The following is a 12577-nucleotide window of genomic DNA, read 5'->3' as shown; positions in this document are numbered from 1 at the left end:
ACTGGGGTTTTTTTTTTTTTTTTTTTTTTTTTTTTTTTTTTTTTTTTTTTTTTCATTTTTGCCCCCCAGTCCAACACATCCCCATGGCCAGCTACCCCGTGGAGCCGATGCACGACGCGTTTGGAAAACCTCTTGGGCCTTCAGAGTACCGACATGCAGGCTACCCTATGGCGCCTCAGTATCCTGGCATGCCTGTTCATTACCCAATGATGCATCCGGGACCTTACCCATCACAATCAATAGATCCGGCATACAGCCAAGGTAAAACGCATCCGAACATTTCTGTCCACAACTTTTAAGTTCTTTTAAATCAAAGGCTTTTAAATTTTGTGTAATTAATGGTGCACAAAAATGTGAATGTTTTTGGTTCATTGTTTTAGTGGAGATACCGTTGTTTGTCAATCCAAACATCCTATATCAAAAATCAATGAGCCAGCGTTTAGACAATGGCAAAAGAAATCTAATGTTCAAACTCTTGAAGGCTGCATTTTGCAATTTGTTTATTCAGCTTAGGAAGAAAAAAAAAAAAAAAAAGATCAATCTTTCTGTTGTTTAGCTTAAGCAAGGCTAGCAAAACAGGAGCATCGGATTCTGTGGGAATATTCTTCAGAATGTAAATCAGTAACTGTGAGATGTCCAACATTTTCAAATCTAATTTGACCAGTGAAGAGAAGGGTTGATTGTTCAAAAGAACAGTAAGATTGAGTCTTCTTCAGCCAGTAACAACCCACGCAACAAAGTGTGGTTGACATTGCAGCCTGGTAACATTTGGTGTGATGCATTCACTGATGAGAAAAATATTTTGAAAATGTTTTTGCGTGCTTGACAGCCGGGTCCCTGGTCAATGCGCTGGTCCATTTTCAACATTGGTTGAAAATGGGTTAAATATGTGACATTTTCACAGAGCGTCTTAAAGCCTGTCGCAAAAGCAAAGATGAATTAAAAAGAGCTTAGTAATTTCCATTCTGATGTTTAACATGTATTGAATAGCAATTTTGTTTATAGAGATATCATAATTTTGTGGTTTTTTTATTTCTATTTTATTTATTATTTTTACTTGTTTTATTTTGAATATTTAAAATATCTTCCATTTCCAGTGTTAAGTGTCTTCATAAAATTTAAGTTTATTGATTTTTGAGAGGGCAAATAATATGCCATTATCAATATATTACTTGAAAATGGTCTCAGAACAATATTACTGTTTATTGCTAGAATTGCTGAGACAATTTATCAGCCAGCAAAATATATTGTGACATCCCTAAGCATCTTTTTTCCAGAACTCAGCTTCATTGACAAAGTCCTCAACATATAGTCGTAACGACTGTTAATTCAGCAGCAGTGTCGGGTTCACAAGTTAAAAAGTCTGTGTTCGAAAATGTAATGAAATTGTTTTCATCTTTAAAAATTGTCTGTTTGATGGCTCAGATTCTAACCTGTGTTCAGGTTTGTCTTCCTTACATGGCGACCTTTCACCTTTCTACTGAGACTGATCTGTCGTTCTTCCCGACTCTAGTCCCTTTCCGCTTTTCTTCGAAGACTAAAAACAACTAAAACTGTCGACTAAGTGCTGTGTTGTTTTTGCTGTTTACTTGTATGATTTTCTTATCTTTTCAGCCCCGCCACCTTACTCTCCACCTCAGTATCCTGGTCACTGACGGGCTCATCTTCACACAAAAACCCAGCTGAGAGAAATGACTGTTTGGAAAGGAGAAGGCAGCCTAACACACCCGTTAAAATAAACCTACAGCTCAACAGGGAGTGGTTTCAATGCGGAGGAGGGAAGGAGGCACTTTAATCTTTACTTTGTTTACTGTTTGTTTGCAGCGTCGTCCTACGTTTCCAAAGTAGTAATGTAAGTCGTATTCAGTTCCGCAACCTGAATTCATATTTCCTTTTGGTGATTTTTTTTTTTTTTTCACACGTCATTCAGGTGGAGAATCTGTCGAGACATTTTGAGTTTTGCTCTAAGTGTCGCTAGAAGACAGTTCTCTCTGGCTTACAGAAAACCAAAGTTGAAGAACCTGACCTGTGATGCACTCTTTTAAGTGTTGAAGGGAAAAAAATGCGTAACTTTTTTCATGTTTGTTAAATTTAAAGAAACTGCTGTGATTCTGCTTAACAAGTGTTTTATCCAGATCCTGAAGTTTAGCATCTTTCCATTTGTGTTTATGTCTCACTGCACCTGGGGCTGAGGTACAAAAAAAAAAAAAGCAAATGAGATGCATGTTTTGATTATAAATTTTATTTGAAAAAAAAAAATGATTTCACCTGTTAGTTCAAACTCAACCTGATCTGTTTTGATATACGAGTCGTGCAAATATTTCTGGACATGTTATAAGTGACGCCATCTTAGCATCATTGTGCTTCCTCGGTTAGGATTAGCTTTCCTCCTCAGCTGCTTTTTTAATGGTTTAAAATAAACTTTAATATTAGACACACTGCCAGGCAAGAAAACTGCAAATGTTGCATTTTTAATTTCCTGTAAACTATGTAGTTACGGGAGTTCTACTGCTTGATTTAAACAGTCTACACTTCACGTTAATAAAACATGAAGAAGAAAAAGAGAGAATATTCTTTACATATTTTGTAAAACTGTTCCTTGGTTTAATATTGTAACAAGTTGTTTTAAAACAGTGTAGTGTTGTAACAGAGGACTCTTGTTGAGTGTTTGTCATTACTGAGGTTACCTCTTACCAAGAATGACTCTGTTCCATCTGGACTGGACTACAGAGCCAAAATAAAGTTCTTCCAAGTAGAGATGCATCGATCAGGCTTTTTCTGCGCAGAACTGATCTCTGCTTTTCTGTGAGGTCTAAGCTGCCGATTTCAAATTTTATTGGGTTCCTCTTGTTTTGTAAGGACTACAACACATAATTTAAAAATAGATGTACTGCAGGTTTCTTGATAGAATTAGAACTTTAGAATTTGTCATAAAATGAAGGAGGTGAGATTATGTCCGTCCATGCCTTTACGCATTTGGAGACCAAACATGGTAGGAGTTCTTTGTTCTAGTGAATATGTGATCCACTACCTCCAATCAGAGTCCATTAAAGGAAATCTGATTGACTGATTGGTGCGTTTATACTTGAAAGGGTTATCTTGGTATTTTTGGAAATCCTGTTCATCTGCTTGTAATATTTTAATTCTTTCAAAGTTCAAATTCGAAGATTTATTTAAAAACTCTTTAGTAATAGAAACAAATGAGACCCCGAAATTATCTGAGGGAAAGTAAAATTTAAGAAGTTTAGGAAATTATCTAAAAAATATTCAATGCAAAGTTGGGTTTTACACACAAAAACTGGCTCTTTTTTTTTTTTGCTATATATTCTATTTTATTGTGTAGTGATGAATTCAACAAAACTGAAAATAGGATGATGGCTAACTGCTGCTAAGTAGTAACACATGACAATTAAAATTTTATTTCTATCACGAAGCAGAGATATAATTGAGACACGGATACATTTACTGCAGCTGTTTTGCAGAATTATGAAAAGCTGAGAGGAAAACAGGCCAATGACGTTGACTCATCTCTTGTTAATTAAATCAACAGCAAAGGATATGCAATACTTTGAGTTAATAAATACATTTTTCCTCCTAAAATGATTTGACTTCTCACATCTGGATTTAACAAGAGATTTACTAAAATGCCAAGCTGTTCATTAGTTATGTTCAGATTTTTTAACGTTGAGCTTCCCGTTTCCCCTGCAGATGACTCCCTGGCTGCATTTAGTTAGTTAGATTTGTAGTAAATGCATTTAGAAGACACTGCTGATCAAATTAGATGACCGTCTGAGATTTATTCTGTACCTTATCTCAGTGTTGATCTTCTTTGTGAACTAGAGAAAAACCCATCGGTACTCTTTTTAGTGTGAATTACCAACTCCTGTGTCCAACTGTACAGATTTGTTGAAACTTGAGAACACTGGGATTTTCTCTGTTCCTTTCATAAGTGGTTTAATAAAACTTTTGCTCAATAATGTTAATGTTTGTTTCTGCTTCTAAACCAACTCCATGAGTGTGTTTTAATGAAACTGATATGTAGATGGAGAAATGACATGTCTATGGCATTTGTCTCTTGCCATAGTATGGGCAGTATGACACTGTAACATAAATGAAATGAAAAGAAATTATTTCTATTAATAAAAACTTTAACTTTGGATTGTAAAACATGACAGTGTGTTGTGGCATTTTGTTCGCTGAACTTGCTTTTATAGAGACCGAAAACAGGATTATTGTGTAATGACACACGATTGGCCAGTAGGTGTCCATGTTGCCCTCCAGTCAAACAAGATGTGTCAATTCTGAGCAAACAACTCCCATAAATACACACCTGCTTTAAAACTCAGGCGCCCCTTGATTTTGAATACAATTTTAATTGTTTTAATGCCAGTTTAGGGACAGAAGTCGCTGAAAAGCATATGCTCAGCTTAATTTTTGGGAATAGTTAAAATAAAGTCAAGAAAGTTAAAAAGGTTGAGAACCAATCCTAAAGCTTGATGTTGCTGGAATAAAAACATGCATTACATTACATACATACACATCCAGTATCGGTTTTAGAAAAATGGACCAAATGAAACTATGAAATTAATGTTAAAATCAACTTAAATAAACAGTGACTGTTCTGCTGTGTAAACAGAAAGTGTGTAATAGGAAGTCTGAGAGTCTGCTCTGTAAACTCCAGCCCTTCCCATTACCTTTAAAGGAGAGTGTACCCTGAACTAAATATGGACATGCACTTTAACTGGATTTCGAAGAATGTCCCAGCCTCACAGTCTGCATTGATGATGGGAGCCTCTTGCAGTCCATCACTGGTACCCCTCACTGCAGCACTGTGAGTGCAGGATTGATGCCTTTGCTGGCTTTTTGGTAATCAGGATCCAGCAGGACACATTGGGATATAGTAGAAGAGCACCATCCTGACTGAAGATAAAAGGATTTACCCTCTGGTGCATTAAGTTATTCTGGAGAACTCCAGCCCAAAGATGTCCAGGCGAAAAGTGAGGGGACTGACCCGGACAGGTCGGCAGGTCAGTGAGGACCCAGATCTGGACAACCTGCTGTCCACTCTCTCCCCTGAGGAGATGGAGGAGCTGGACAAGGACCTGATGAGTGTTCCAGACATCAGACCAGAAGACGGGAAGATCATCGTCACCCAGGGGGAAAGCCACCCAGCTCTGAGCAATAACGTCCAGGATTCGGCGAGACGAAGCGACCCCAGAGGGAGGCTCGGTCAGAGAGAGCAGTCATTGGAGGTAAGAGGGAAGTGAAAACTTTCAAATGCTCCAACGTGAATTCAGATTTAAATTTCAAGGTAGATTGGTTTAATTTAGGCAATGTTTACAGTAAGATGGTGTTCCAGTGGTCACTAATCTTGAGGCAGCTGGGCCTCGTGTGTCCTGAGTCCATCAACTCAAAAATAGTGATCTCCCCAAGGTGACCTGTGTGCCAGGAACAACTGTTTCCTCCTCTGAGGCTCGTTTGCATCCACACCGCGCTCCTTTATCATAACCATGACCAAAAGAGCAGACCCTGAGAAAGTACTTTTGCTGACAGCTACAGAAGGTTGAGGAGCAGCATTACTGTCAGTCTGTGTATTTAGAGAAGAAGCTCACTGTGGAGCTTCCTAATCCCAGCCTGATGGAATTCCTCGCTTGATTGCTCCTACGCTCGCTGCCTTTTAAGGACACGTCTGCCAGGGCCGCGGCCGCACGCAGCAAAGCAGGCTCACAAATCAAACACTTAGCAAGCTACTCGCTTCAAACATGTTCCTGCACTGTAAAAAAAATTGCTTCCCTGTTCTTTTGCTGAGTTGAAACACATCCCCATGGGTTTGAAGGAGTGTGTGGATGGAGAGCAGCTTTAAAAGCGATCCACAACTGACCATCTCGCAAAGTGTGTGCACTGAGTGGGAAACAGTGCCTGACAAATGTATACTCCATTAACCTTTTTCCATTTTGTTGCATTTCAACCAAATACTTCAGAGTTTTTATTGGGATTGTATGTGAAGAATCAACACAAGGTGGTGCATAATTGTGATAAACCACTGGTTTTATGTTTAGGGTCATTGAAAGGAAAATCCCCAGTTTCAAATCCTCAGTTTCTTTCTTTTTTCTTGTGTATTTACCATCATCATCCATCTTCCCAACAACTCTTATCAGATTCTCTGACCCAGTTGAGAAAAGTGACGCTGCCACCACCATGCTTCAATATGCGGGGTGAGGTTACCTCCAAATTAGTGGTGCATCAATAAATCAGACTTGATTTCCTTCATTTTGGGAGATTGGTGATCGGCCAATACTTACATGTGAAGCCTGTCTTATCCACCGATCTTATCTTCCTTGGTAAAGGTCTAAAAATCAACCATTGTCCTCTTTTGCTCTCCCTTGAGAGAGGGTTGACAGACAAACCCACCAACCAGGTCATGTCTGCACATTTGCAGTTAACAATAGTCACCTCACTGCTACCAATTCAGTGACTTTCTTGCTACATTTAGCAACATTTCAAAATTAGTATCAGCCAATGATTCGGCAGGTTTAGGCTTTTTATAGATCGATAATTGGTGATCGGCCAGAAAACTGCAATCAGTGCATCCTTACTCTACATACATTGTTTTACATCTAGGTACTTTATGTGAAGAGTCGAGAAATTGGAAGAGCAGGTGAAGCAGAGCATTTCCTTCCAAATGTACGTTGTGTGTTCCCCACCTGACTTGTAGACTATCCTGTATTAGTTGTACTGTAGGTCTCAAGTTCTTTATATTTTTTTAGATAACATGATAAAATGTCCCATGCTTGAGCTATTGTTTCTCCATACTCTGATACCCCTAAGCTAATTCCACTTCAATCTTAAGAAATGACCTAATTGATAAGTGGTGCCAATTTGTGTCAAATAATTGTATAAATTCATGTGTTCTCTGAAGGTCTCAAAGGTTTCTCGAAGAACAAACATCACCAAACATCATCATTAAGAATAAGGGACATATCTGTCAAGAAAAGTTGTGAAATGGAAAAGAAAAATGGGCAAAAACTGTAAAGTTGCAAAGATATCAACATCCACTTAAACTGACGCTCAGGCCATGACCCGAGAAGAAGCCAAGAGGCTGGCAGTAACTCTGACTGCAGAGACACACTATTCTATTAATAATAATAATAATTCTACTTTATGTGACAAAGTTACTGTTTGAAGGACGGTTTAAGAAATCCTGTTTGCATTTACCCAGATCTCAGGGGTAAATGCAGGAAATCAGAAGAGGTCCATCTGGATTAGACCATAATTTAACTTTCTGCCATACCGTGTGTGGAGAAAAACTGACAAGATACAGAAACCTGAACACACCGTCACCATGGTGACAAAAGGTGGCGTTAGCATTATGTTATGAGTGTTCTTTCCTTCAGCAAGGAAGATGATAGGAGCTAAATACAAAACAGTTCTATAAGAAAACCTGATACGTTCTTCAAAAAGTATTGGCTCAATGCATATTCATGCTACTTGTTCCAGACTTTTATTTGTTTAAATTAATTTACTAGGGACTGCAAATGCAACCTCAAACTCTAAATCAGTGACATATTTATGGAATTATTTCCTTTGCACTCTCTGTTCATACTTCTGCAGGGGGAACCAAAGAAAGAGAGTCGGAAGCAGGAATACCTGAGGAAGATGGGCCTCCGCCAGGAGGGCGACGATGATACGAAAGTAGGAGTACGAAGACAGTCTAGTGTGACGACTGACAGAGATGCCAAGATGGAGGACAGAAACAGCAAAGGATCTGAAAGTGTGAAGGAAGAGCAAAGCTGGCGTTCGAATAGATACAGCAGGAAGGTCGAAAGTGATGCAAAGGAGGATCTGAATGAGAAAGAGAAATGTGAGGATTACAGGTCAAAAGACAGGAGGGAAAACAGAGAAAGCACAGGAAGCAAGACCAAGGAGATGATCTCCAAATTACAAGAAAAAAAAGATGAGAACAAAGAGAAGGAAAAGAGAGAGGATTGCAGGAAAAGAGATGATAGTAAAACCAAAGACATCATCTCAAGGCTGCGTGAAAAGAGCGAGAAGGACGCGGGAAAGGAAAGGGAACGAAAATCTGAGAACATCCGGACACAGGGGCTTGTCTCCAAAATGGTTGAGAAACAGGCCAAAGCACCCGAGAGCCAACCCCAAGAGTCTAAAACAGCAGAAGACAAAAACAAGCCTGAAGCCAACAAGCTAGCCGACAAATCTGAGGAGCAGGTGAAACAGAACAAGGCAGAAATCAGAACAGACAGGGAAGAGCTGGTTAACCACAGTGACCACGTGAAAGAGAAATACAGAAAGATCAGCACTGATATGAAAGCCGAGGAGAAAAAAGAAAAAGATGACACTACAGAAAGACTTATTAACGCAGAGGAAAAACCAAAACTTGGAAACTGTGTGGCCAAAAACAGCCCAAGCAGCAAGACCAAGCAAGAGGAAGAGGAAGATGAAGACTCAAGCATGTTCGATGAGCTGATGGAGCAAGTCTGCAGCAACGACCCCTCCCTCACTGAACTCAACGTCAACAACTCAGAGGTCATCAAGGCAAAAACACTCATTGAGTTTGCACAGGGCTTGCACAGCAACACCCACGTGAAGATGTTTGCGTTGGCCAACTGTCGAGCAGACGACCACGTGGCTTACGCCATCGCCGCCATGCTGCGTAGCAACAAGGCCATCACCAGCATCAACCTGGACTCCAACCATCTCACCGGCAAGGGCATCCTATCTCTGATCCAGTCACTGCAGTACAACGCCACGCTGACGGAGCTTCGATTTCAGAACCAGCGCCACATATGTGGCGGGAAGACTGAGATGGAGATGATCAAGATCCTGAAGGACAACACCACACTGCTCAAACTGGGCTACCACTTTGAGTTGGCGGGGCCGAGGATGACCACCACCAACATCCTGAGTCGCAACATGGACAGACAGAGACAGAGGCGCCTGCAGGAGCAGAAGCAGGCCCAGGCCAACGGTGAGAAAAAAGGGACCCTAGAGGTACCCAAAACAGGAGGTGGAGGGTCTTTGAAGAGTTCGCCAAAGTCTTCCCCAAAACCCTCTCCGATTCCTTCGCCCATGCCTTCCCCTAAGCTGACTCTGAAAAAACGAGCTGGAGGTTCTGCTCCTCCACCACCTCCTCCTCCTCCAGGTGGTGGACCGCCTCCTCCTCCACCTCCCATGATGGATGGAGACCGCTCCTCTGGTGGCAAGAACTCAAGGGACCAACTGCTAGCCTCGATCAGAGGAAGCAACATCAAGCAGCTAAAGAAGGTAGGAGCAGTATGACGTATTTATAGATAGATCAGCTCAATCAGATAGACTCACATCTTATTCTCCCCACAGGTGCCAGTACCAAAATGGCTGCAGTAACACTTCCTGACGGAAAATTCAGCGGACATAAAGAAAGGGAGAACACACATCTCACCAGAGGAGATAAACGTCCTTGATGAGGAACAGTGCATCAGGAAGGAGGGGGAAATGTGAGCATTTTTGCCCTCTTTGAGATTTCTCCCCTCAAACACTGGACCAAAGGGACTCTGTGGAGAACAAGTGATGCAGGTCTCTTCAGAGAGTGCCATGAAATGTTGCCTCTTCAGTTCATATTGATGCTTTTTTTTTGCACTATATAATATGAAGCTGATCATATAACATGTTGGTGTGTGCAGTGGATATCACAGGTTTACACAGCCTTGTTAAAATTGTAAAATAAGAAAACAATGAGAAATCATTTCATATTGTTTCCCACTTTTACTGTGACATAACCTTTACAAATAAAATGAAAACAAACTTTGGACAGAATATGGATCACGTTTATAGATGTCTAGCAAATGCACTCCCTACGGTAACATGTCACATTAAAGGTAGTAAATATTTTGAACTGATCCATCATGGTCTCTTTCTTAAAAATAAATCCAGCGTATTTTAAGAGGGCTGTGTAAACCTCTATATGATCCTCTGTATATGAGTTAAGTTGAGTGAGGTGGGAGCATGGGATGAGTTTAGTTTCAAATAACTATAAATGTATTACTTAAACAAAAGTTTATCACTGACGTACTGAACATTAATTTGACCCCTTATTTATTAGTGGAGGACCCACAGGTGTAGGTGTGTTCAACTGGGTGGAAATATCAGGGAATTAACAAACACAGTACCAAACTTCAGCAAATATGAGTACCAAAACAAAACCAAACCAAACAAAACAAGATCATGAACACCTTTTTATTTTTCGTGTCATTTTTTTTAATTTTTTTTATTAAACATCTCAGACAGTCCAGAGAAATCCTGAAACATAATGAGGGATTTTTACAATGGAAATAATTACGTATTGCCATTTATCAGACAGAGTGAATGGTCCTATAGTGTCTGACATATTTTATAGAGAATCATTCTAGCCTACTTAACTTTCTTTTAATACTGCTTCATGTCTTAACCTTTTACTGGTTTAAACTTTAATCTAAATATCAGCCTAAGCAGAACTTGACACTATGTGACGAGCTAAAATCAGAGCTATCTGAAGATAAACACACGCGTCTCTTTACACATGTGTCTCTGACAGAGCCTGTATGCCTTTATTAAAAAGATTCTGGTATGTTTGTGTCAAATCATGTCTGCCTGATGTATGAAATAAATATGAATGAATTTTGTGTTAAGTCTTTGATACATTTGAGCTGTTTTTTGTTAGTCTGCATGAATCCACATATTGCAAAACCGTCACAACAGGAGCAGACTTTGATGCTACATGAAATTAGGAGACAGAGCAACTCAAATTAGTGCTAGATTGATACGTCAAATTACTTTTTTTCATAAAGGAAGAAAAGCATACCATTTCTTTATATTCAAACATCTAAGTGAATATGTTTGAGAGTCCATTGTATCTTTGGGGAACTGGAGACTAAAGTTTGAACACATTCTAAGTTGGATTTGTTGGAAAAATAGTTGAATATCACATTTTAAATCTTCCCACACATTCTCAATTGGATTTGGGCCTGGACTTTGAATAGACCATTCTAACACATGTTTATCTCAGCCATTCCATTGTAACTGGCTTTATGAGCTACTGTTGTTATTCTGAAGTCATATGGATCCTCTGAAATGTTTCCTTCCAGGATTGACCAGTATTTAGCTCAAACCATGTTCTCATCAACACTGTATGATGGCCACCTTGTTCCACATATTCGTTGTTTGGAGACCAGTTTTTTTTTCCACAAGTGTGAAATGCAGAGCTACGACCTTGAGGGTGATAGCATAAATGTTATCGCTGTGTGCTTAAAATGACTTCACAACTCTTTAAATTTACTGAATTGTTTTAAAAGCTGGTAGCAGAACAAAATCAATCTCTTTCCCCCCCTCTTTAAATAAAGCAAACACATAGTCTGCAGTACTGGTCTTTAAAAAATATTTACAACGTGTCTGTAACACTTCAGATCATCTGTAAATTGCCAAACACTAATACGTGACATTTGCTCCTTATCTTGCTGATTGTACCTGTCATGCAAACAGCATGAATTATTTTCTATCTGAATTGTCTAAAATGGTGACCGTCATCCGGAGGGCTTGGAGGAGACGAGGGGAACAGCAGCAACAACAGCTCAGTTTATCTCTCCAAACCCTGCCTCAGCCTCTGTATCCATGAATTGACCGTATTTGGTCATTTCTCAATGAGGGCTCGCTCCTTAGAGTCATTCCTTTCCCCCTTTCTAATAGTGGGCACCAGGCCAGCTGTGTGTCTGGGCTGTGGCTGCTCCTCTGACCAGCAACGCTCATATCGGATGGAGAAAAAAAGGAGAAGGAATGAAAATGTTGAGCTTACTGACTCAGAGCCAGCAGAGGGGGTTCCAGAAAATATAGTCGTCATTTAAAAGGGGTGGGAAAATCTTAGTTATAACCACAATGCTACATAGATTGAGGTTCGACTTTGCAAATCACATTTATGCTTTGTGAAACAATTGAAAATGTATATGAACAATAAACAAATTGCTGATTATGTGTAAAAACATGCATCGTGCTTATCTAACTGACCTTCTCCGCTGCTAAAATGAGTTTAAAAAAAAACAAAAAACAAACAGAAAATGCATGAAAGCATTGATGATTTGCTTGCTGGATCAGATAGAGCAGCTTTTCAAACTGATGCTGTGAGAATAGGTCTGAACCTTCTCACCTCTGCCGTGTTTTTTTTTTTAAATGTTTGAATTACTTTCAGCAGTATAAATCCTGATAACAGATATGATTGCCGAGGTAAGCAGATGCCAGAATTTATTTATGCTTATATTATGGACCAATGAAAACCAGTTGAAATAAAAATCTTTTAAAGTGATGAATATTTTTGTTCACATTCTTTCAATCGAAATCTCATCTGTAAATAATTAATATGCAAAGTAAAGATATAACAAAGATCCTATTTTAAAACCGCTCTTGAGTCACTTTCTGACTTGTAGTTAGTAATAAAAACACACCATGTGTGCATTCCTTTAAGAATCTTATATAGAAAAGGCTCCAACAGTTTTTACAAATGAACAAAAATATTCACTAATTTCAAAGATATGCTATTTGGTGAATGTCACTTTGA

At 39.3% G+C, this 12577-nt stretch overlaps 2 protein-coding genes across 2 annotated transcripts in view; both read left to right on the top strand.

The window, feature by feature from the left end:
* The window catches only part of shisa4 (shisa family member 4), a 9806-nt gene extending 7547 nt beyond the window's left edge, over positions 1–2259 (top strand). Inside the window, exons 4-5 of the mRNA XM_015061069.1 lie at positions 70–261; positions 1615–2259. Of these exons, the coding sequence (XP_014916555.1) occupies positions 70–261; positions 1615–1655 (233 nt within the window). The 3' untranslated portion in view covers positions 1656–2259. The remainder of the gene's footprint in view (positions 1–69; positions 262–1614) is intronic.
* Positions 2260–4753: 2494 nt separating this feature from the next.
* On the top strand, positions 4754–10669 carry lmod1b (leiomodin 1b (smooth muscle)). Its single transcript, XM_015061075.1, has 3 exons — positions 4754–5252; positions 7612–9282; positions 9355–10669. Exons 1-3 carry the CDS (start codon positions 4983–4985, stop codon positions 9379–9381), a joined length of 1968 nt encoding a protein of 655 aa, XP_014916561.1. The 5' UTR covers positions 4754–4982; the 3' UTR covers positions 9382–10669.
* Positions 10670–12577: the final 1908 nt, after the last annotated feature.

Source organism: Poecilia latipinna, unplaced genomic scaffold (assembly GCF_001443285.1).
Source record: "Poecilia latipinna isolate Pla-1442-1.1 unplaced genomic scaffold, P_latipinna-1.0 Scaffold1775, whole genome shotgun sequence".
NCBI lineage: Eukaryota > Metazoa > Chordata > Actinopteri > Cyprinodontiformes > Poeciliidae > Poecilia > Poecilia latipinna.
The sequence above is the reverse complement of the archived record's forward strand: the minus strand, read 5'-3'. Positions and strand labels throughout refer to the sequence as shown.

Excerpts from the sequence above, each read along its gene's own strand:
- lmod1b (XM_015061075.1), top strand. The coding sequence starts at position 4,983 with ATGTCCAGGCGAAAAGTGAGGGGACTGACCCGGACAGGTCGGCAGGTC. Across the intron at positions 5,253-7,611 it reads AGAGAGAGCAGTCATTGGAG|GGGGAACCAAAGAAAGAGAG; the intron begins GTAAGAGGGAAG and ends ATACTTCTGCAG. Across the intron at positions 9,283-9,354 it reads ACATCAAGCAGCTAAAGAAG|GTGCCAGTACCAAAATGGCT; the intron begins GTAGGAGCAGTA and ends TTCTCCCCACAG.